This window comes from Rhinoraja longicauda, chromosome 25 (assembly GCF_053455715.1).
Source record: "Rhinoraja longicauda isolate Sanriku21f chromosome 25, sRhiLon1.1, whole genome shotgun sequence".
NCBI classification, from domain to species: domain Eukaryota; kingdom Metazoa; phylum Chordata; class Chondrichthyes; order Rajiformes; family Arhynchobatidae; genus Rhinoraja; species Rhinoraja longicauda.
In genome coordinates, this window is record NC_135977.1 from 30,785,805 (window position 1) to 30,811,295 (window position 25,491).

At 43.7% G+C, this 25,491-nt stretch overlaps 1 protein-coding gene across 3 annotated transcripts in view; it reads left to right on the forward strand.

Moving 5' to 3' along the window:
* Positions 1-25,205, forward strand: part of rnft2 (ring finger protein, transmembrane 2) — a 47,146-nt gene extending 21,941 nt beyond the window's left edge. For all 3 annotated transcript variants that reach the window (XM_078421748.1, XM_078421749.1, XM_078421747.1), the window contains 5 exons: positions 1,243-1,396; positions 19,475-19,624; positions 20,251-20,316; positions 22,456-22,557; positions 24,233-25,205. In XM_078421748.1, coding sequence (XP_078277874.1) covers positions 1,243-1,396; positions 19,475-19,624; positions 20,251-20,316; positions 22,456-22,557; positions 24,233-24,367 — 607 coding nt within the window. In that variant the 3' untranslated portion in view covers positions 24,368-25,205. The remainder of the gene's footprint in view (positions 1-1,242; positions 1,397-19,474; positions 19,625-20,250; positions 20,317-22,455; positions 22,558-24,232) is intronic.
* Positions 25,206-25,491: the final 286 nt, after the last annotated feature.

Consider the following 25,491-nt stretch of genomic DNA (forward strand, 5'->3'; position numbering starts at 1 on the left):
CTTTGAACCAAGTCACTAGAGAGGGTAGTGGAATGGTGGTAAGGAGGCAAAGTTTGCAGGCTTCAGTTGTAGGAAGCAGTGGTTCATCCAGGGCAATATCAGGCAGACATCCTGGCAGTACAAAGGGTTGCAGAGGTGAGCTAGAATGACGTGGATGGAGTTGTAAAACCTTAAGTCATTTCTGCGAAGAGGCAACATTTAGGTAAGAAAATCACGGAGAAAACTTAGAGCATCTCTGATCTTCTCCAGGGTACACAGATAGAAAGAAGGCCATCGCTGGAATTACAGTGGTTGCTCTTGGATTGATAGGAATATAATCCAAAGGAGATTTTATGAGTAGTAGAGACAAGACAATTAGTAGAGACAAGACAAGTAAGGATAGATGGCCTGGAGAGAAAAGAGATGCGAGTCATCGTAAGTGATGAAAATATCATCTGTAATTGTGGTTGGAGGCAGCTTGGCATTATGAATGAAAGCCTTTGCCTGGAGAGAAAGGGAGCATTGATATTCTAAATGAGAAACATGAGAATAAATGTGAATTTAAAGGAGTATGGCTTCAAATTTAATACAGTATGTACCAACATAGGTCAGGAAGACCAAATATTGAATAATCTTACCTCATTAATCAATTTTAAATATAGAAATTCTGTTTTAATTCTTTCTCGCTGTGCTTTTTTAAGTTACTGCCTTATTTTCATGTACAGAGAATATCATTCCTCCTCTATAATATATTTGTAAATGTTTGAAAACTGCATAACCAAAATGTAGCCAAAACAAAGGATAGTAGCTGCGTGAAAGCAGGTCAGGTAGTTTCTGTGGAGGGAAATAGACAGTCAACGTTTTGGGTCGAGATGACCCTCGAGAGACTCTCTTGTGCCTCTATATTCAAAATTGAATTGGGAATCCCCAGAATCATCGGATGTGCTCTCATCCGGTGATACATATCATGTCAGTAACAGTACAGTAGTTATCAGGGGGATTTCCCTGCTGAAACATCTTCTGGGTGGCAGATTGTGGTTGCTACGTTACATTAAAAATATGCTGCTTTACCTAACTTCTCTCTTGATTTCCATTATTTACTCAAACCATAATTGCGAAATTGATGTACCTTATAAGTTCTATGCGTTTACTTGTGATTTATGCCTTTTATTGCTAAATTATCTGCACGATTGTTTATAATCGTATTTTGGAACATAATTCAGATATTTTATATGTGTCCATGTGCTCTGTTTTTCTTTCCAGTTTGATATTTCTGAAGACTGGTGTGGAAAGCATGGATTTCTTTGATTTACTTTGGATTGCAGGAATCACGGACTTTGTCCTGAAATACATCACAATTGGTTTCAAGTGTTTGGTCCTTATTCTGCCCAGAATTATCTTGGCTTTCAAGACAAGGGTATGTTGTTCCAACTTCCTGTTCATTCCCATGCAAGGATTTTATTTTATTTTATCAATGATGCTTTAATCTAACACAAATGTAATCCCATTCTTAATGCTCTCATTTCCAAAGTTTGAATTAAACAAAAGTTTGTATTATGTTAAATGGGCAGAGGAATGTCTCACGAGCTCAGCAAAATAGTGGCCAATAATTGCTCACCTTGCAATATTATCTTTATAGATCAGGTAGATGCACAGAATCCCTTGCCCAGAGTACAGGAATCAAGGACCAGAGGACATAGGTTTAAGGTGAAGGGGAAACGATTTAATAGGAATCTCAAGGGCAACTTTTTCACACAAAAGGTGGTAGATGTATGGAAAGAGCTGCCGGAAGAGGTAGTTGAGGCTGGGACTATCCCAACATTTAAGAAACAGTTAGACAGGTACATGGATAGGACAGGTTTGGAGGGATATGGACCAAAGGTGGGACTAGTGTGGGTGGGACATGTTGTCCGGTGTGGGCAAGTTCGGCCGAAGGGCCTGTTTCCACGCTGTATCACTCTATGACTCTATATTTTTAAAAATGTGATTGCTAAACCTGGTCCAATGCTTTGCCAAGTGCTGTACTGGCTCACTTGCTGCGGTATGACCCAGCTCCACCCTGTTATGATGTGCAGAGGTGTAAATCGCTTCTTTGATGTCACTCTGGAGCATGGCTCACTTAATGGGAGGTTTGATGTCTACTCGAATGTTAGTTACCGGGACATAGGTACATTGGCCACTGTCAAGGTCTCCTTCCAAGTGGGTGCCCTCACTGTTTATAACCTACACCACCAACCCCTCTTCCCTTGCAAACTCATAATCTTTTTAAAGAAGGTGTTTCCCCATCCCCCCCCCCCAATCATCTTCTCCCCATCCAACCCCAAATTCATTTCCACCAGCATCACCACTCTCTGCCAAATTCAGTTGTGTAAAATCTTTTGTATCACATATGTTGCCTGGAGCTGCTTCAGGCAAATGTGCAGTGATGTTGTGCAAATCTGGATCAATACTGCTTTACCGTGCACTTCAAGGCATTTTGCAATATTTAGATGCCTGGTTTTAAACTCACTGGAAAGATTAACTATCACATTCTTTTGAGTTTGGTGCCAGTGGATTGTACAATCACTTATCAGGATTATAATTCGAAATGACCTATTTGCTTGTCTTCTTTTGATGCACTAATCAATATTTGTGGCTTGCCTGTATATTATGTGCATGGTGTAGCTTTTTTAAATGATTACAGCTTGACAAATGCAATCTGTACTTCAGTGTTCTATGAACCTGAAATTCCTACTAATTTATTGTTAGTCAAGGAAAACTTATGACATGAAAGGATACCCATTGTCTCCGTAACAATCGGAAAAACCCAATCTAACCTATGTCAACCTTGTAGCACCAACTCCCGTAACCCCAAACGCCATGGTACAGTTTAAATGTGATCAAGGTTTCTTACTCTGATTTCTCTCTAAATCCTTCCATCAATTGTGTTCACTCTAAGCCTAGAACACAAAGTGCTGGAGTAACTCAGCAGGTCAGGCAGCATCTCTGGAGAACATGGATAGGGGATGTTTCAGGTTGGGACCCTTCCTGAGGGGTCCTGACACAAATCGTCGCTTATCCATGTCCTCCAGAGATGCTGTCCGACCTGTTGAGTTACTCCAAAACTTTGTGTTGTGTGCAAGATTCCAGCATCTGGAGTTCCTTGTGTCATCATTCTAAGCCCTCTTCTTCGTCCTCCCTCTGCCAGGAGAAATGGACCCTTCCTAATTATCTAGTCCACATAATTTTATATACCCCAACTAAGTCTCACATTGGTTTCCCCTGTTACAAAGGGAATCAACCTAGCTCATCCGATCTTTTTCAGACCTCACATCATCTTCGTACATCTTCTCCTACACACTTGAGTGCAAGCTTGAGTCCTGCTCTTGTATTCTGTGCCTTAGCTAATAAAATAAAGTGTCCTTTTTATGGTACACCTTGTTAACCACCTTGTTCTGCTACCGTAAAAAAAAATCTGTGGACAGGCACTCCAGGGTCCATCTGTTCCCATGCGCCATTTAATTTCTTGTGATTTTTTCTGGCTGTCTTTGTGATGCTGTTTGACCATCCCTACCCATATCCCTCATCATCCATGGCTTCTCTGATCTGCAATGATCCAAGGTAGAAGATGTGGCATGTTTCTTCGTGCTATCCTCAAAATGGGTGACAAAAAGACCACAGGCACTCTTTTATCAATAACATAAAAACGTATCCCAAAAAAACATTTTTTTGCAAGACATATTTATGTGCAAATGTACTATTACAGAGTGTATGAATGTAAAATGGATTAAGTAAGGTCTAAATATTGATTGACATCAACCTATGTACAATATGGCTCTATAGATAATGTTCAATTAAGTAAACATGACAAAGAATAAGTTCTGGATGGTTTCCTCAGTTTTGTTAACCTTTTCGTTATTAGGCAGATTAAAGTGCAGGGAGAAAACATCAGATTAATGAACAAGTTAGCCACTGCTGAAGATAAATTGAGCTCCCCTTGTGCAGATCTTGCCCTTGTCAGATTGTCAGAATGAGTGGTTAAATTGCTATAAATCTTGCTCAGACAGCACCCTTAAATTTGGGTCACTTAAACCAATGCCAGCACCACTGACTCTTGTTTTCTGAGCAGTTACTGAATCGCCTTAGAAGGCCAGTGGAGGTGGTTTCTGCACTTCAGACTGTGAAGTATGATGTCATTATTTCGATTGAAAGATCTTTTCATGTCATATTACCATAAGATGCTGTTATTCCTGTTCCTTCAGTGTGTTCTGGGTTGAAAGATTTTGTGGTGATAGCTACAGATTCATGCCTTCATAAATAGTCATATTTTAAGTAAGTTACCAATTTGACCTCCGATTATTTAGAGGTTAATGCATTTTATGGCAGAACATAAGGCAAATCCTTTTTATTAAAGGAAGGCACAGCATCCACTTTTTTTTATCTGCTAACCAACTTAGATAATGTTCTTGAAGCGAAGATTAAAGAAAAAAGAAGGCAGATGAATGTGATGAGAATTAGTGAAAACATATAGGCAATTAAGTTACCAAAGATCAATAGTGTGACTTTGCAGATAGTGGATAAAGTAGGGCTCTAGGGATTAATTAACTTTGATATTGACTCTTTCCAACAAAGGTCATTTTCCACATTCCCTTCACTTTGTTCCTATCTTTCTTAAGTTTTGGTTAAATTTGGAATCTAAGTTGATCAGGAGAGTGGGTCCTGAAAGCAATAGTTTTCCTGCTGACAAACTTTCTTTGGCACGACTGACGAGGAATAAATTGGGGATATTTGAGGATCCTAAGTGTAAGAAAATAACTGCAGATGCTGGTACAAATCGAAGGTATTTATTTCACAAAATGCTGGAGTAACTCAGCAGGTCAGGCAGCGTCTCAGGAGAAAGATTTTTGTAAAATCTTTTTTGTGAAATATTCCAGCATTTTGTGAAATAAATACCTGAGGATCCTAAGTGAGACATAAAAGAGGATAAAATGTTTGTGATATTACTGAGCAAGGTACAATAATGAACAGCTACCAGGCTCTGGCTTGTACCATATGCACATTGGGTTATTGAAGAATCAATAAAAATATGCAGCATGTAAATATTGTAAACGGGGAATTCACACCGATCTAAGCTGGAAATGGAACTTCCAGTCGGATACTGATAGCAACTGTTATGATGTCATTTGAGAAATTGTTATGTGCTGTCATGTGAGAAAAAAAAATCTTCACACTGGCTGGTTGAGCTGATTGGCTTTGCACCTCGTATCAATCTTCGCAATACTCTTCTGCCAGTTATCTAAAGTTAGAGGAGCATTGATATCTCGAAGGCAAAGAGGCTGACGGTGTTAACAAGGATAATGAAGGGTGACACCTGGGGGGGATATGAAACAAGGTTGAGAATTTTAACGAGGGAACGTTGCTAAGCAGAACACATCTGCAGAAGCAGGAACAATGAGTGAATGGGAACTGATGCAGGGTAAAGTGTGGTTAGTAGACTTCTTGATTACCAAGATATAGGGATATAGTGACAAGGAAATGGAGATTGTTCAGTTAATAATATTTAATTGGAATACATTGAATGTCAACTTCTTCGACGCTTTAAAGACAGTGGAGTGGATGTTAATGATCTGCTGGAGCTAGTTGCGGTCAGTTCAGAACTTTTACTTTGTTGGAAGATTGCATCATTGAGAACCAGCTTATGAATAAGAAATATGAGGAGGCAAAGGATAGATCCTTGGGGAACTCCAGAATTACCAGCATGTGTGTGGAAGGCAATAGAGTTGCTGCCTTACAGAGACCCGGGTTTAATCCTGACTACGGGTCAATGTTTGTACATGTTCCCCTGTGACCGTGTGGGTTTTCTCTGGCATCTCCGGTTTCCTCCCACACTCCAAAGACCTACATGTTTTTTAGGCTAGTTGGCTTATGATAATAGTAAATTGTCCCCAGTGTGTGTAGGATAATGTGAGTGTGTGAGGATTGCTAGTTTGCCGTACTCGGTGGGCCGAAGGGCCTGTTTCCATGCTGTATCTCTAAACCAAAGTAAAAAGAAGCCATTGCTGATGATTCAGGGTCCATGGTGGGTGGATATGAATGGAACAATGTGAATGTACTTGCATTCAATTGAACCGGAAGGGATAGGTGTTAGATGAGGGTGGTGTAATCTAGCCATAATCCTCAATGACAAGAACACTGGCCACATCTTCCCATCCCCTCCCCTTTCTGCGTTCCGCAGAGACCGCTCCCTCTGTAACTCCCTGGTCCACTCATCCCTTCCTACCCAAACCACCCCATCCCCGGGCACTTTCCCCTGCAACCGCAGGAGATGCAACACCTGTCCCTTTACCTCCCCCCTCAACTCCATCCAAGGACCCAAACAGTCTTTCCCGGTGAGACAGAGGTTCACCTGCACCTCCTCCAACCTCATCTATTGCATCCGCTGCTTTAGATGTCAACTTATTTACATCGGCAAAACCAAACGCAGGCTTGGCGATCATTTTCGTTCAACACCTTCGCTCAGTCCGCCTTAACCAACCTGATCTCCCGATGGCTGAGCACTTCAACTCCCACTCCCAGTCTGACCTTTCTGTCATGGGCCTCCTCCAGTGCCATAGTGAGGCCCACCGCAAATTGGAGGAACAGCACCTCATATTTCGCCTGGGTAGCTTGCAGCCCAGCGGTATGAACATTAACTTCTCCAACTTTAGATAGTTCCTCTGTCCCTCTCTTCCCCTCCCCCTTCCCAGTTCTCCCTCTATCTTCCTGTCTCCACCTATATCCTTCCTTTGTCCCGCCCCCCTGACATCAGTCTGAAGAAGGGTCTCGACCCGAAACGTCACCCATTCCTTCCCTCCTGAGATGCTGCCTGACCTGCTGAGTTACCCCAGCATTTTGTGAATAAATACCTTCGATTTGTACCAGCATCTGCAGTTATTTTCTTAGAACAAAAAAGGAAGTTATCTTTATCAAAGTATTACAGAGTAGGATTTGTGATCTTGATTAGAGCCAGTTTGGTATTGTAGCAAGGGTGGGAATTTAATTGGAGGGTTCTGAGTGTTCAAAGACAATGAAGAGGAAAAGGCATTGGACATGAGATAGCAATTAGTAAGGCTGGAAGTGCCGTTGTTTATTTTGGAGGAAGGATGGAAAGTGTCAGGGTTAACAAGCTGGATGATCTTGGTCTCAGCAATTTAAGCTGCTTCTTCTTGCGTATGGTGTGCACAGCCTAAAGTTGTAGGTCAAGGGTAGACATCCAGGCCAGGGCAGCATCTGCTGGGTGGATGGCCTTGATGCCACCAGGGAAAAGCCTCCGTGAGCAGTCATTCACGATGTGAGCAATTTAATAACGTCCATCAAATTCTTGATGTAATTGGGGTTAAAAGTGGAGGAGACGGAGCTGAAGGGCTTAAGAAGACAGTTTGCAGTAGAGAAGATGCCCGGGGGGTCTATGAAGTTTATGTTCATCATCGACCACATCATGGAATGCCCAGACCATCAAAAACTAACCTCCCTTCCATTCACTCCATTTGTACCTCGCGCTGCGTCGGCAAGGCCAGCAGTATAATCAAGGACGAGTCACACCTTGGCCACTCCTCCCCCCTCCCATCGGGCAAAAAGTATAGCAATGTGAAAACGCACACCTCCAGATTCAGGGACAGTTTCTTCCCAACTGTTATCAGGCAACTCAACCATTCTACCGTTACAATAGAGCAGTCCTGAACTACTACCTACCTCATTGGTGACCCTCTGACTATCGGTGATTGGCGTTTACGAGCTTTATCTTGCAATAAACCTTTATCCCCTTATCATGTATCTGTGCACTGTGAATGGCTCAATTGTAATCTTGTATTGCTGACTGGATAGCAGCAACAAAAGCTTTTCACTGTACTTCGGGACACATGACAATAAACTAAACCAACCTAAATCTAAACTGAACAAAACAGTGAGTAGTTCTATTAGTTCAGAACAGAACCGTTGCTGCTTTATGTAGTGTCACCAGGTGCCATGGAGAATAGATAAATTAGTGAACGAACAAACTTATCATATCATATCATATATATACAGCCGGAAACAGGCCTTTTCGGCCCACCAAGTCCGTGCCGCCCAACGATCCCCGTACATTAACATTATCCTACACCCACTAGGGACAATTTTTACATTTATATCCCAGCCAATTAACCTACATACCTGTACGTCTTTGGAGTGTGGGAGGAAACCGAAGATCTCGGAGAAAACCCACGCAGGTCACGGGGAGAACGTACAAACTCCTTACAGTGCAGCACCCGTAGTCAGGATCGAACCTGAGTCTCCGGCGCTGCATTCGCTGTAAAGCAGCAACTCTACCGCTGCGCTACCGTGCCGCTACTTGTTCTTGAAAAAAGCGGCCATTGGCTTGGTTGAGTCAGTTTGTTTCTGTGTCAGAGCACTAGAGAGCGATTTCAAACAGCAGCCGGAGTGATCAAAATTTGCTAATTGAGCAGCCAATTTTTTTTAAAGGCAATGTGTAGCAGTTTCAGTTTCCAGTTCACATCCAGTTTAAATTCCATTTGGAATATTTCAGAGGACCAAGAACCAAGAGGGGCCGATTGGGAGCAGGCATGTTGGGAGAGAGGATGGAAAGTGTCAGGGTTGAGGGGATGTGCTGTGTGGGAGGGTAAGTGTGAGGCTTCAGCCAAAAGACTGAGCAAAAGCTGAGCTGAGGAGAAAAGGGAGTAATGGTAATGTGCTGTTTCTTGTGTGTGGCTGGTCTCTTTTTTCTTTCCTCTTGTTTCTAGTGCAGTAGTAATGGCAGGCAGAATGATGCAATGATCATCCCTGCAGAATGTGGGAAGTCTGGGAAATGCTGGTATCCCTGATGGCTGCACTACTGGGAATTGTGTCCAGGTGCACTTCCTTACAGACCAGGCTGGGGAACTGAAGCTGTGACTGGTGGAGCCGTGGAATGTCTGGGAGAACGAGAGCTGCATTGATAGGAGTTATAGTGAAGTGGTCATGCTTAAGGTACGGAGAGTAGGCTTCTCCATGGATTGGCACCTTGTTGTGGTGGAGAAGCTTGTGAGATCCTGAGAGCGATGCCATCTGGAGCTACGCTCCTGGTAGGGTCACCCATGACGGTAAGGTCGAGGGGGAGGTCCCTGACAAAGAGCAATCCAACCAAGACCTCAACGGTGGAACAAGCGGAGGGAGGATGATGGCTGACTTCAGTGGAGCGTCATAATGGCTGGGAAGACGGATGAAGGCTGCAGCAGAAAAGGATCCCCGGTCGTCTTGGACTCCATGCCACTGGATCCTGACCCAGATCTGTCAAGGACCGTGTGGTGGCTGTCTGTGCACCAGTCTCCCCACGTTAAACAAAGTCACGCACAGGCGTCCTATCGAGGACAGTTGTACTCGCTATGTGTGACTGCCGATGATGATGATGACAGAGAGTAGGTTGGTAACCGAGGACAGGGTGCAGACAGAGAGTGCAGGTGATCCCTGTGGCCATTCCCCTTTAAAACAGGTGTGTCCTGTTAAAAGGGCGGCACGTTGGTGCAGCGGTAGAGTTGCTGCCTTACAGCGAATGCAGCGCCGGAGACTCGGGTTCGATCCCGACTATGGGTGCTGTCTGTACGGAGTTTGTACGTTCTCCCTGTGACCTGCCTGGGTTTTCTCCGAGATCTTCGGTTTCCTCCCACACTCCAAAGACGTACAGGTATGTAGGTTAATTGACTGGGTAAATGTAAAAATTGTCCCTAGTGTGTGTAAGATAGTGTTAATGTGCGGGGATCGCTGGGCGGCGCGGACTCGATGGGCCGAAGGGCCTGTTTCCGCGCTGTATCTCTCTCTCTCTAAATCTCTCTCTCTAAATCTCTCTCTCTAAATCTAAAAATCTAAATCCTTTTGGGTGCTGTTGAGGGGGTTGACCCTCCAGGGGTGAGTGGCATTGGCAGTCAGGTCTGTGGTACTCAGCCTGGCTCTGAGGCACAGTGGGGAAGGGTAATGTCAGGCAGAGCCATAGTGGTAGGAGACTCGTTAATCAGGGGGGCAGGCGGGAAATTCTGTGGCACCAATCACGATTGCAGGATGGTGTGTTGCCTCTCTGGTGCCACGGTCCAGGATGTCTCAGAGAGGCTACATGACATTCTCAAGGGAGAAGGTGAGTAGCCAGAAGTCGTTGTGCACATTGGCGCAAATGACATGGGTACGAACTGGGATGTGGTCCTGCAGAATGAATATAGGAGGTTAGGCGGAAGATTAAAAAACGGACCTCCAGGGTGTTGATCTCCAGGTTACTGCTTGAAAGTATTTATTCACAAAATGCTGGAGTAACTCAGCAGGTCAGGCAGCATCTCAGGAGAGAAGGAATGGGTGACGTTTCGGTGACCCTTCTTCAGACTGACCTGTCTTCAGTCTGAAGAAGGGTCTTGACCTGAAACGTCACCTATTCCTTCTCTCCTGAGATGCTGCCTGACCTGCTGAGTTACTCCAGCATTTTGTGAATAAATACCTTCGATTTGTACCAGCATCTGCAGTTATTTTCTTATACTCCAGGTTACTGCTGGTGCAAGGAAATATGAAGGTTAGAACAGGAAGATAGGGCTGAGGAATTGGTGCAGGGGGCAGGGATTCAGATTTTTGGACTATTGGGATCTCTTCTGTTACCAGGACTTGAGGGCCTGAGCTATGGGGATAGGCTGGGCAGACCAGGACTTTATTCATTGGAGCACGGGAAACTGAGGTATAATCTTTTAGAGGTGTATAAGATCATGAGGGCAATAGATTGGGTAAATCAGAGTATTTTACCCTTGGGGAAATCAAGAACCAAAGAATATAGCTTTGTGGTGAATGGTGAAATATTTCATAGGAACCTGAGGGGCAACTTTTTCACACAGATGGTGGTGGGTATACGGGATGAGCTGCCAGAACAGGTAGTAGAGGCTGGTACTATAACAATATTTAAAAGACATTTGTACAGGTACATGGGAAAGAAATGTTTAGAAGGATGGGCCAAATGAGGGCAGGTGGATAGTATAGATAGGCATCTTGGTCAGCATGAGCAAGCTGAGGCAAAGGGCCTGTTCCAGAGTGTTTTGTTGTCATGTCCCAGATAGAACAATGAAATTCTTACTTGCAGCAGCACAATAGAACATGTCCAACTTCCGTGCTGTTCAACTCTATGACTAGTTGTCAGAGGTTCTGGAATTTAAGGGAAAGTAGATGAGGGAGGGAGCAACCTGGTCTGGTAGGTCTGAGGGGGTCAGAAAGTGGGGGTAAGTGGTTGAGCTGATCAGAAGCTGCAATAGAGTAACACGTGCGATAAGTAGATATCAATGTGCAAAAGGAAAGAGCCTGTATTTAAAACAACAGTGAAAAATAAGCTGCATTAGAAGTTGTAATTGTCCAAACTCAAAGTTTGCCTAGTTCGCATTCTTTTATTATTTTTAATTTGTTTTATTAAATACGTGGTTTGATTGTTATTTTTTGGTTTATATTCATACACTGCATCTGTCATCGTTCTCATGCCTAGGCACAGTTTATATGTCAGGTAGAAATTTAGAATCACACAATTTTTATCACCCGTCAAAGAGAAATCAACAATTCCATTGTACTTTAATTTTATTTTAAACCTTTGGAATGGCTGTGCACTGCGATCATCTTTATTCCCCTTCCTTTTGCCTTATTATGCCTTAATTCAAAAGAGGATGCGAAGTGTTGGAGTAACTCAGCGGGTCAAGCAGCATCTCTGGAGAACGTGGATAGGTGCTGTTTCGGGTCGAGGCCCTTCTTCAGACTGGTTGTAGGGGAGGGAGAAGAAAGTTGGAAAAAGGGAGAGGTAGGAATAACAGAGAGTCGACATAGGAGGGGGGGTTGATGGGCAGATAGGAAAGGAGGGGGGTTGATGGGCAGATAGGAAAGGAAGGTGTGAGACAAGTTTGAAGAAGGGGAGAAATAAATGGCAGTCCAGGAGGGTCACGGGGAGGGAAGGGCAGGGGCAAAAGAGAAGGTTGTGGAGGAGAGGTTAGCAAGGGGTTAAAATTGGAGAATTCGATGTGCATGCCATTTGGTTGTAAGGTACCCAAGCGAAATATGAGGTGCTGTTCCTCCGTTTTACATGTGCCCTCACTCTGGCAATGGAGAAGGCCCAGGACAGAAAGATCAGTGTGGGGGAAGGAACTGCAGATGCTGGTTTAAACCGAAGATAGACACAAGACACTGGAGTAACTCAGCGGGACAGGCAGCATCTCTGGAGAGAAGGAATGGGTAACATTTCGTGTCGAGACCTTTCTTCAGACTAGTTAGGGAAACGAGAGATATAGACGATGATGTAGAGAGATAAAGAACAATGAATGAAAGATATGCAAAAAAGTAACTATGATAAAGGAAACAGGCCATTGATAATAGACAATAGGTGCAGGAGTAGGCCATTCGGCCCTTCGAGCCAGCACCACCATTCAATGTGATCATGGCAGATCATTCTCAATCAGTACCCCGTTCCTGCCTTCTCCCCATACCCCCTGACTCCACTTCCCTTAAGAGCTCTATCTAGCTCTCTCCTGAAAGCATTCAGAGAATTGGCCTCCACTGCCTTCTGAGGCAGAGAATTCCACAGATTTACAACTCTCTGACAGTAAAAGCTTTTCCTCATCTCCGTTCTAAATGGCCTACCCCTTATTCTTAAACTGTGGCCCCTGGTTCTGAATAGACAATAGACAACTGTCTGTTGGGTGAAAATGAGAAGCTAGTGTGACTTGGGTGGGGAGGGATAGAGAGAGAGAGAGAGGGCTACCTTTCGAAGTGAGATAAATCAATATTCATACCACTGGGTTGTAAGCTGCCCAAGTGAGCTATGAGATGCTGTTCCTCCAATTTGCGTTTAGCCTCACTCTGACAATGGAGGAGACCGAGGCAGAAAGGTCAGTGTGGGAATGGGAAGGGGAGTTAAAATGGTGAGCAACCGGTGAGCTTTGGCGGGCCAAGCGCAACTGTTCAGCAAAACGGTCGCTGAGTCTGTGCTTTCCTCCAGCTGGCTTTAAAATCCACAACTCTTCAAATCTATCTCACATCTTGCTTTTACAGCTCTCTTCTCTTGCCCTACAATCAGTCTGAAGAAAAAATACTTTTGAGTATGAATCAGAATCTGCATTTCTTTGTTATTACATGCCTTAATTCATGTTCATTATTCTTTGATGTTCAAAATATGCACAATTGCCAATGAATTTAAATTAACGATCTCTTCCCAATTAAGTTACATGAATAAGTAAACTGTTGAAGCTTTGCATCTTTGAATACTGCATGATGCTTATACTTGTCCTGTCATTGCAATGGAAATAAAACTTAGGACAGATATAAAACAGTTTGCCAATTTGCTGTCCTCAATTGTACACAACCGCAGAAAGTCTTTAAATGTGGCATTTAAATAATTCAGCATGGGACACTAATTGATGCAAAGCATTCCCTTCACATGCAGTGAAATGACTTGTAACCTTAAAGCACTGGTTCTGAAAAATTATAACATTGATGGAACCCCTACAGTATAACAAATATAGTGCTACAGTCTGATGGATCCTACACTTTTCTCCAGAAATAGGTTTACTGGGGGACTCCTGCAGCAAGCACCTATTGGGACCAAAGGTAAACAACCAACACCCACCACTTTTGCAACCAGGTCCACCTTTTGGACTCGGCCACAGGCTTTTACCAGTACGTGAGAGGACAGTTTCCATTGTGTAATGGGAGCGAAACTCCCACGCACTTGATCGACTGTGAAAAGGTTACTAACGTATCCAGAGAGGATTGTCACCACTTTTAATTGTTAAATTTGTTGAAAACCATTAACTAATGCTCACTTTATTTTTCTGCATATTTATTTAAACTGGAAGTGCTGATTACATCATTGAGGGATTTTGCTTTCAAGAGCTGTTGTCTTTGGAGATCTAACCATTTATCAGGAGTACTCCAATTTTAATTGTATAGTCCAAGTTAATTTTAGTTCCTTTGCACCAATGGGCACAAAGATTGCTGCAGCCCAATTTACTTATGAAACCAAAAAAAAGTTTCAAATTTAATTTTAGGAGAGCATGATGTATTTAAGAGGTAACTAGATAAGTACTGAAGGAAAGAGGGTGGAAGAAAATGCTGACATGGCTTGTGCCAGGCATAAAAAATAGCCTTGGCCAAAATATATCTGTATTGCAAATTCAATGCAATAATTACAATTCCCATTAAATTACCAATTGAAGAAAATCACATTTTTAAATTCTTTGTCCACTTTCCCCTCGGCTTTATCCCTCCCCTCCAAGGCTGGTTAATTATATTGGGGTGCTGGCAGGCTGCTTGTCCTTTGCCCAAACGGCCATTCTTCATGGCTGAGTCTGGTCGGTGAGTGCCAACCAACTAAATTGGCAGACCCATCACAACCAAGCTGAATCCTTCCTGCACCTGTCACCCGCTCAGGCTATCCAGCAGGGGTCACTGGATCGTGATCAGAACTGAGGAAACCAGGCCGTTTCTGCACCCTCCACCATCCCTCCCCCCACCACCCTCCTCTCACTCCAATCCAAGCTTAAGGATGCACGACTAATTGTAACAACATTAATTTTAAATAGAACTGCTACTGTTGTTTTTTCCCACATTTGTGATGTCTGAATTAAACACCTCATCTGGAAATAGAATGAGTCATTTGGGGCATGTCAACAAACCTTGCCTTATGTAACCAGCAAGGTTTTAGTAATTATTGTTTTAGTCCTGTTTTGTGCAAGGTATTGCTTAGTGGTTCTGTAATTGCTTTCTTTTTCGAAGTCTCATTGTCCAAAATGTTGCCAGCACTGGTGGCTCTACTGGCTAATGAGAATATTAGATCTAAAACAATAGTGGTCATATATTTGTCCGAAGCTGTCAGCTACAAGGACCAGAAATGAAAACTGCCCTGGCTGCTTGCTGCAGAACTGACATCACCCAATTCCCCAGAGATATGAGATCACAAAATGCCAAAGCTATGAATGATTATAATTGTTCAAAGCACAAAAGATTAGAGTGACAGCTTGTAAAATGATCTCATCCCCCGAGTCCCATGAGATATCTGTGCGGTTTTATTGGCTGTTACAGTATAGAGTCTGTCCTCCAACACCAGGCAAGGGGGAAAAGGATGACACGTGAATGTGGCGATGTCAGATTTGACTCGTGGTCTATGGACCGCAGGCAGGTGAATTTTTATTCCTGTTGCAATGACATCATGCTATCTTTGCAAGGACCCATGGTTTCCATGCCAACTGTTGTGTTGCAGCTGCGCTTGGTGCAGTTTGTATTTATACCTGAAAATATTTCAGTCGCAACCTTTCGATCAGTCAGATGAGGAAAACTTAACCCCTATCTCCAGGTTTGGAGAATAAATGAATTAGAATGTCAATTTGCCAATCGGCGAGATAAAAAATTTAAAAGTGCCAGTCTCTCAACAGAACAAATCGTCAGTGCCTGAAAATTCAAAAACATCTGTTCTCTTTTGGGCTGCTTCCATAGCTGTGTACCTGCCAAGGAGTTGTTAGTTTTTTTGGGAAATAAAACTACAGAGTCAAGTAAGCTTTCAGAGAGTTTTGAAAAATGGAATAACAAAAATATTAGTTCTAAAGGATCTTTGAGGAAAGAGATCTGGAACTGTCAGGTGAGGGGGGGGGAGAAGGCTTGTGGCACATGTATCCACAAAATCAATTTTTGAGATGTCAGAATAATGTATTTAAGGCACAGAGAGACAGAGGAAGGATGCAAGTGTGTATTTGTTTTTAGCTGACATTGAGCTAAAGAAAACTTAAGCTCTTTCAAGACTTCCTGCTAACCTGCCTTGTTCGTTGGCCGAGTCGGGCATAATCGAGTGTCACCAGAATATAAAAGGATTTGTTCCTTTGTTTGAGAAAATCGCTACTGAAAGGTAGCATATAAGTGATTAATATGATGGGACCAAGATTGCAGCCTTTGGGGCATGTCATTCAATGGCAAAACATTCGTAGTCATTTGTCTTCTGGCAGATAAGGACAGAACCAAAGGAATGTGATGTCAGTCTGTCAGAGTCGTCTAAATGGTGCACTCTCGTATCTGATTTGCAAAGTCATGGGTTCAAATCCCAATCTAGAGATTTGAACTAATTTGGGCTAATGCTCCGCGGCCCTCCAAAATAGAAACATTTGGGGGGAAAAGCAGTGGTCTTCTCCTAATATATGAAACGGTTTGTTCCATACATTTTTCTTAAACTACATTGTTTTTTAAAAAATCTGGTAATTTAATATATTTGATTTGAGGGATCTTGCATACGGTGGCCAATGTGTTTCCATTCCAACAGAGACTACGTCAAAAAATACTTCAGTGGCTGAAGCACTTCTGGTGTCCTGTAAACATGAAAGACACTCTGAATGCAGGCTTGTTGTTCACTCGGGATAGATCATAGGAAAGGCATTAGAGGAAGTGAGCAATCAATTGTACTGCCGAGAGTACGGCAAGCAAGTGTCGAGAGACAACGTGTCTGATTCCCAGCGATGCAAGACATTAACTTTCTATCTGGGATCCCTTGTCAGGGTAATATTTATGTTTCTTTTCTGACTTCAACAAGTTTGCTTTGTGTTTGTAATAGGTTTCATCCAGGTCCAGGTGTTTGCAGTTTTTCTCTTCCTCATATTGGCCTCAAATAATTAATTAACTGTAGTTTTGTTTTCATTCTTTTTACTTTTACAGGCATGTGTTAATAAAGTTGTGAAATTATGAAATAGAATTAAAGACAACTACAGATTAAACTTGTGTTAAATGACTTGTGCCTTTGTCAAATATAGTAGTCCCTCACTTTAATCACTAGTCGAACAACTAGAACAGTTTAATAGTTCAGTATTGTAAAATAATTTTGTTTCTTTCTAACCTAAAGGTGAAGGGAAAAAGATTTAATAGGAATCTGAGGGGTAACTTTTTCACACAAAGGGTGGTGGGTGTATGGAACAAGCTGACATAGGAGGGAGTTGAGGCATTTAAGATCCTCACATTCCAGACATTTAAGAAACAGATAGACAGGTGCATGGATAGGATAGGTTTAGAGGGATATGGACCAAATGCTGGCAGGTGAGACTTGTGTAGCTGGAACATGTTGGCTGGTGTGGACGAGTTGGGCTGAAGGGCCTGTTTTCACACTGTATCACTCTGACTCGAACCTGAAGTGGCTCTTTATTTTCATAATTTTAAATATTATCCAAGTAAAACAAAATATTCTCGTCGGCACAGTCTTGTAATTAGATTTTTTATTTCATGAATGGATACACTTGAATTCAGACCAACCTGACTCAACTGGTTTTCCTGAAGTTAAGAGCTGAGAGCATGGTTCTCCATGGCATAGTACCAGATAGGAAATGTCACAGAGAAAAGTTTGACTGGTCTTTCAAATACAAATTGTCGCACTAATCCAGTGCAGGGCATGCTTCTGATGTTGGGTGACAATCTTTTTTTATTATTGTAGAATAAACATTGCGATGGAATACTTCTGACTGATCTGCATACAATAAGAATAAATAAATATCGGTATTAAACAAATATGATTAATTTATAATCATAATTTGCAATTGAAATGCTAAATAACATCACACCTATTAAAAATGCAGATCCTTTGTTATCTGAAGTTTGAAGAAAAAAATTAAAGCATACTTTTCGAGATGCCTCCGTAGATTGAAAGCACCATGTGTTGTAAGATATTTACAGTCGAGGAAAAGCCAGGTTTGATCTGTTGTTCTTGCTCGATTAACTCCAACCTGTGTGACAGCAGGGATGCCAATAACTGGTTAAGGAATCGACTGAAGGTTTTTTTGTCCTGATTACAGTTTAGTAATCCTAACTGAAAAGTGCGCGTATGTGTTTACGAAGCGAAGGGCGATATGATTCAATGTTCTGGGCTCACATAAAGGATGCCTACTGTGGTGTCAGGGACGATGGCAGTGACAATACTGATGCTGGCAGTAGGGTGAACTCGCGTGATATGTTTTATTTACAGAGACAAGAAAGACCAGGACCACATTGGGGCTCTGGCCCTTGTCGTCGTGGCACACCTGCTGGGGCTCTGGCGATCTCGGGCTTTTCCCAGCAGCTCAAGGAGGAGGCTTGGCAATTTCAGGCTTCTTGCTGGTGTTCACCCTTGCCTCGAGAGGAGGTGCTGGCAGTCCCAGACTCATCCTTGCCGCTCAGCTGTGGGGCTTGGAGAGGCAGGGCTGGTGGTCTCTGGATTAGCCTGGCGGCTCAGATTCTGCGTGTGTGTGTGTGTGTGTGTGTGTGTGTACTCAGGCTTGCCCCGGCCTCAGTAGAGGTGCTGGCAGTGCAGGGCTTGTTCCCGGCAACCCAGTCTTGACCACGCTGTTCCGCTGGTGGCCTTGGGTTTATCCCAGAGGCTTAGTCTTTCGTAAATCCCATTCCTCCCCTCCTGGCTGGAATGCCTGGGGTTTATATGGAGTAGGCAGACACGGTTCAGGTGGGCTAATCTGATGTCAGCTAACTGGACCCGGCTGTTACCAATGATGCTGAGGGTTGTCCTCTCCTGGCCTCTGCCAGTGATAGAGATCAGAGCGACATCCGAGGGAAGGGATGCTGCCACACTACCTCGTCAAATCCACCCGGTGATTGACTGTGAAGCTGTACCCTTGTGGCATTTAAGAATAAAGGTGAAAAAATTGTGAGTAAGGAAAAGGGGACCAGCAATTCTGAACTAGTTATCATCCCCAGGCACTCAAAGTTGGACCTGTTTTCCAGCAGTCACTTGATATAGTGGCAAACAGACTTAATAGACTCAATTTCAGCTGTAATTAGTAATAGCCAGGCATGGGCATATACTGAAGACATTTTTTTCAGCAGGGTATTGTTGGTTATGTTGTGTAATCTAGACAAACAGTGGAGTTAAGAAGATAATTGTCATAGAGTGATACAGCGTGGAAACAGGACCTTCCACCCAACTTGACCACACCGGCCAACGTGTCCCACCTGCCCATATTTGGCCCATATACCTCCAAACCTTGTCCTATCCATGTACCTGTCTAACTGTTTCTTAAATGTCGAGATAGTCCCCGACTCGACTCCCCCCTCTGGCAACTTGTTCCATACACCCACCACCCTTTGTGTGAAAGATTGTGTCTAGTAAAAGAGGAGGATGGGAACAGATTAAATGAATGTATTAGATTAGAGAAATTGCTGTGATGTAATTGGTGCTGGGTCATCTTGGGCAGACCTATGGGTCACCAAACTATGACTGATTAATTGACATTAGACCTTCTAAATGATCATTGGTCAAAAGCATCTTCATGGTTTATATGTCGAAAAGAAAGGCAAGAAGTAATACACCTATTTGTTCTTGCTTTCCATTTTAAATTGAATGTAATTTACAGAGCAAAGTATAATTACTGGAAACAACAGTGCATATACACAGCAGGTGTTCCACTTTGTGGAATATAAGTGTAGCATTGCTTGAATAATAAAGGTAAATTTGTCTAATTTGATGTAGAATTGTATTTTAAAACTGTTTTTGCAGGGATCTCTGTACCTTCTGATAGAGGAAGTGAGCCAGTTACTGAGGTCCATGATTCCGATCCAGCTGTGGTACAAGTGCATCATGGAAGAAGAATCGACTAATAGTTACTTATTGGAAGGCACCCTCATTGTTCTGTATAGTCTTTGCAAGGTGAATAATTGAAAATAAACTGAAGACGGCTTACTAAAAAGTTATCCCTTTTAGTCTTGTGCTAACAAAAGATTTATTGATTTGGATATGTTCTACTATGGCAATAACACATGGAATCAATTAAGAGTTGATTTATAAGCTTTTAAGTATTCTGAAGTTTCGGGCCTATTAATTGTTCTGCTGAAATAATGACAACAGCTAGTTTCACTAAGTGACCGCAAAACTTAAGAACAAAAGTACAATTTGCAAAACTTACGTTTTAGTGCTTTTTCCGAGAACGCATACTTTGTGCTGAAGATGGATAAAAAAATGCTGGTGTAACTCAACGGGTCGGGCAGCATTTCTGGAGAGAAAGGATGGGAGACATTTTTGGTTGGGACCCTTCTTCAGACCCAAAACGTCACCCATCCTTTGTCTCCAGTGATGCTGCCTGTCCCGTTGAGTTGCTCCAGCACTTTGTGTCTCTCTTCGGTATAAGCCAGCATCAGTGAAATATATTTGCCTGTGTGATGTTGCTTTAAATAATGAAACTGGATAGCATATCACTTTATGTGTACTGTTTCGACAGTTTATCCAACATTCTTGCTTTGACCTGTAACATATTCTCTCTTTATGACATACTGCAGCTCTTGGATGTCTGTGGTCGAATCGGTGGTTTGCGAAAGGCCTTGAAGATCTTGTGTAAATCACAGGTACATTTATTTTGGCAATATTTTCCACGGGCATTTTTTTACAGTTTGGATGGGAATATGCAAGGGCACTTCACTGTGCTTTCACTGCACAACTGGTGGTCAGACTAACACAGACATGTCAGCACGCTCGACTGTTGCTATCCATCGCCAAAGAGCCAGTAGTGCCCACAGGTGATGAAATAAAGAAAAATAGATTTTTTATGCATTCTAAATTATATTAGGATTTTGGAAGATATTTTGTTAGAATTATTCCGTGTTTTACAGAGGTTTGATGGAAACAGACGGTGCAGGCAGGATTCTCGTCAATGAATGGTTGCAGAGCTCTGATGGAAGTGAATGGGCACAAAGGGATCTGATGGAAGTGAATGGGCACAGGGAGGGATCTGATGGAAGTGAATGGACACGGGCAGGGATCTGATGGAAGTGAATGGATACAGACAGGGATCTGATGGAAGTGAATGGGCACAGACTGGGATCTGATGGTCAATGAATGGTTGCAAAAAGAGCTCTGTTGGAAATGAATGGGCACGGGCAGGGATCTGATGGTCAATGAATGGGCACAGGCAGGGCTCTGATGGAAGTGAATGGGCACAGACAGGGCTCTGATGGTCAATGAATGGGTGCAGGGAGAGCTGTGGTGGTCACTGATTAGGCACAGGGAAGGGCTCTAGAGAAATGAGTTGAACCAAGGCAGCATAAAATATTTCCTGATGGAGGGTTTCGACACGAAACATCACCCATTCCTTTTCTCCAGACATGCTGTCTGAGCTGCTGAGTTACTCCGGCTATTTGTGTCTGTAAAATGTGTCCTCCTGGTTTTGTGATCAATTATGCTGCTCCCCATTTGGACCAAATGGATACAAGTCTGGCAAGTGTGGATACAAGTGGGTTGAGGATTGAAATGGAAACACAAGGGTTCCGGAGCTAAAATCTCATTATGAAAGTGAATTCCGTAAATCTGGTAATTTGCGAAGCTGGCAACGCAACAATGGCAATGAAAGCTGACAGATTGTTGTTAAAACCCCAGCTGTAGACGAATATCCTCGAGGAAAGGAAACCTGGTGTGTGGGAAGGAACTGCAGATGCTGGTTTAAAGCGACGATAAACACAAAAAGCTGGAGGAACTCCGCTGGTCAGACTGCATCTCTGGAGTTGGAAGAAGCGTCTCCACCCGAAACGCCATCTCGTCGTTTTCTCCAGAGATGTTTTCTGACCCGCTGAGTTACTCCAGCTTTTTATGTCTTATCTTCGAAGGGAAACCTTTGGGCCGAAGGGTCTCGCCTCTCTGCTCTCACCATCCTCTGCTGCGAAATGCAATCTGTACCGGGACTGATCGCAGACCAACCACCCAGTCTCTATGTGATCGACTCTTGATGCCCACAGAAGCATCCCAGAGAGCCACTCGTGTGAAGCAGTTGCCTCCAACACCTCCGAGCGATTACAGAGGGATGATAAATGGAATTGGCCAAATGCCCGCGAGCAAGTCGCTCGCCGTTCCGCCTTCACAAGGACTCGTTCATGTGGTCGAGACATAATGAAGGAGGAGAAAATACATTTCAAGTGGGAAGGCAAGGGGAAAAAATGTATCAAGTCAAAATATCTTTCATTGCAAATAAGTAAGGGACTTTACAGCATAATTGATGTCAGGCGAGGAGCCGCGTTAGTTTTACAGCTACTGATGTCATCTGCAACTCCAGAGGAGGTTGAAACCAACATCTGCAGTTCCTCCCTGCAAACTCCAGAGGGGCGGCGACGTTATGGTTTTGAGTGTGAATTCTATTCTAGTCAGGTTGCATACTTAGCGCTGTCTCCCAAATCAGGCAAGGTTCTCCTGGGCGACACAGCAGCACAATCAGCCTCATGTCAGCGCACCTCGTTAGATTTTATAATATATATTATTTCCTAACTTTAACCATTGAGCTGACATTTTTGTGTTCATGTCACCAGCCGCCCAAATACATTGTCAATCATTAGCCGCCAGAGGCTATACGGGAGACCTGGGATCTGAACGTTTTACATATTAAAGGCTCGGTGTTGACGCGAGCTGGATGTGTTTTCTCTTTATTGGGGTGGGTGGGGGGGGGGGGGTGAGCGATGTTAAAACTGTGCATCTCATTGCAATGATCTCTGTCGTGCCAGAGCTGCGGTGTGCGAGCGACGAGCCAGCAGTGCAGCGAGGCTGGGGATATCTGCCCGATCTGCCAGGCAGAATTTCGAGAAGCTGTGATGCTGGTTTGCCAGGTAGGCGAGAGTAAGATAAGAGCAAGGCTCTGAGAGAAAGGGGTTTGTGCGTGTTTTGCGTTCACACACACACACGCCAGCCAACCCTCCCCTTGATAATCTGCATGTCTGGCGGCGATCTCCAGTTTCCCCGGCAAAACCTGACGGTGTTAATCAAGGTAAGCGGTCCAGATGAACATTAAAAGCGGGCGAGGTCGCTGGATAATAGCCCCCTTTTTTTTAGTGAGATCCCCATCAATGATCGCCGCGTTACATTTGAGGCGTTCGTCTCATGTTTCTCAAAGTTTTCAGTCAGTGATTTTGGAGATGGTGGAGCCAGACGGGGGGGGGGGGGGGGATATCGTGATAGAGCCCTTCCTCCAGCGATGTAGAACTGCCCGGGTTAGTCAGCAACACTCGGTGGGGCAGGGGCGCGCTGGGGACAGAAACACCTCAGGCCCGTGATCTTGCATCAGATTTATCGACCTGAAAAAAAATGGTACTACTTTTGTCTCCATGGACGTCGGCTGGCCCGTTGAATGTTGCCAGCGTCTGCCTATTTTGGTGATGGGAAGAAACATAGAAAATAGGTGCAGGAGTAGGCCATTCGGCCCTTCGAGCCTGCACCGCCATTCAATATGATCATGGCTGATCATCCAACTCAGTATCCCGTACCTGCCTTCTCTCCATACCCCCTGATCCCTTTAGCCACAAGGGCCACATCTAACTCCCTCTTAAATATAGCCAATGAACTGGCCTCGACTACCTTCTGTGGCAGAGAATTCCACAGATTCACCAATCTGTGTGAAAAAAAACTTTCTCATCTCGGTCCTAAAAGGGCTTGCTTTTCCCAGTACCATGATGTTTTGGAAGATGCGACCGTTCGGCAGGAGGCGAAATGTGGTTTAAAAGTGCAGTGTGTTGGTCTAGCGTAGAAACGCACTGTAAGCCTGGGTTACAGGTGGATCTGTGATCACCTGTATCCAGGGCAACCTGATTAAAAAGCGTAGTGTCTGGGTTGTAATTGTAGAGCGAAGGAACACCAGAATTATTAATCACCTGCTACCTCAATGGGTGAAATTTGGGCAGAGACCAGAGATCTTACTCCACCCACCCCAAAGGCCCTCTAAAACAAATGTATTTGCTGCAAAGAGAGTTGGGAGACCAACAATGAGGACTTCTTGTGGTCTGGGTTAGGGGACTTTATATGATATAAGAAGATAACTACAGATGCTGGTACAAATCGAAGGTATTTATTCACAAAATGCTGGAGTAACTCAGCAGGTCAGGCAGCATCTCGGGAGAGAAGGAATGGGTGACGTTTCGGGTCGAGACCCTTCAGGTCAGGCAGCATCTCGGGAGAGAAGGAATGGGTGACGTTTCGGGTCGAGACCCTTCTTCAGAATGAAGAAGGGTCTCGACCCGAAACGTCACCCATTCCTTCTCTCCCGAGATGCTGCCTGACCTGCTGAGTTACTCCAGCATTTTGTGAATAAATACCTTCGATTAGGGGACTTTATGTTGGGTTAGTGGTACATCGCCGGCTGCTTTTCATTTTTGGGAATGTTGCTCATTTTCTGTGCGCTCTCTCGCTCTCTCCCTCCCTCTCCCTCCCTCTCTCTCTCTCTCTCTCTCTCTCTCCCTCCCTCTCTCTCTCTCTCTCTCTCTTCCCCTCCTCGCTGCCCAAACGCCATAGCACGTCTTCTGCGACGAGTGCGCCTGCCTGTGGTTTGACCGGGAGAGGAGCTGTCCATTGTGTCGAGCCTCTGTCACTGAGACTGTGCGCTGTTGGAAGGACGGGACCACCTCGGCTCACTTCCAGGTGTACTGAATCCCGGGTGGCATCGATGGTCAGCGCTCGCTGCTCGCTGCGGAGTAAACTGAAATCTTCAGCGGCCCTGGGGAGATGCGTGGATTTGCCGGCGCGATCGCTGAAATGGAGCTTAACATTAAGCGAACAGCCAGCTTCCAACATCTTCAAATCGATGCATAGAAAACTCGTCATTCGCTGCTTTCTACATTTATGGTTTAAACAATAATTCTAAAGAACCAATGACAATATTTCTTCGCGCATTTCAATATTACCCTTCACTTTACAATTGAATATCCCTTTAAACGTGTTCTTTTGGTGCCCATTTTGGGTGCTGTAGTTTGTTGAAGGTAATCCTACTTAAGTATCCGTTTTTCACTTAAATCACGTTTGTGATCATTTAAAAGATCTTGGAGCACTTTGCTGGTTATTAAACATTTATTTAAAGGTTCAAATGCATTTTCAACCATTCTATGAAACAACAGCCTAAAAACATGACCAACATTGTTCACGTGTATTTACAGTAAAGAACAACTTCTTAGAAACTCTTGTACACTTACAGTTGCATGCAGTAGAATCAACGACTCTATTCAACTGGTATAAAATCGTGGTAACAAATGTTGCACTCCATATTTTTAAAACATGCATTTTTTTAAAATTTGCTCTGATCAATGTCCGGCGGTGCAAATGTCTTCTTCGGTCCCACTCCTCCGCATCTCCGGGTTTGTTCAGTCCGGGTATGGGTTGCGTTTCAGTCCACAGCAAAGCCCCGACCTTTATTGCGTCCATTGAATGACAGACACGCCACCTGTCACCTGCAAAATAGGAGGGGGGGGGGGGGGAGAAATCATTTCGATATTGTTTACTATATTGAATAAATGTTTCTGTCGCAAGATTGATGAAGTTTTTTTTCTGTAACCATTGCGGCCTCGGTAATATCACGCAACATTTCTTTCAACGAAGCGCGCGAACCCAATATTTGGAAGCTGCTTGAAATAAATTAAAGGAAGTTCACAAAGTGCAAGTAATATCTGAAGTTATTGATGGAAGCCCACTGCTCCATTGACCCGCTCCACTTGGGAGAGAAGGGGGACGGTAGCGAGAAGCAGACCCTGGTTATATATTGAGTTCTAGGACACATGTTG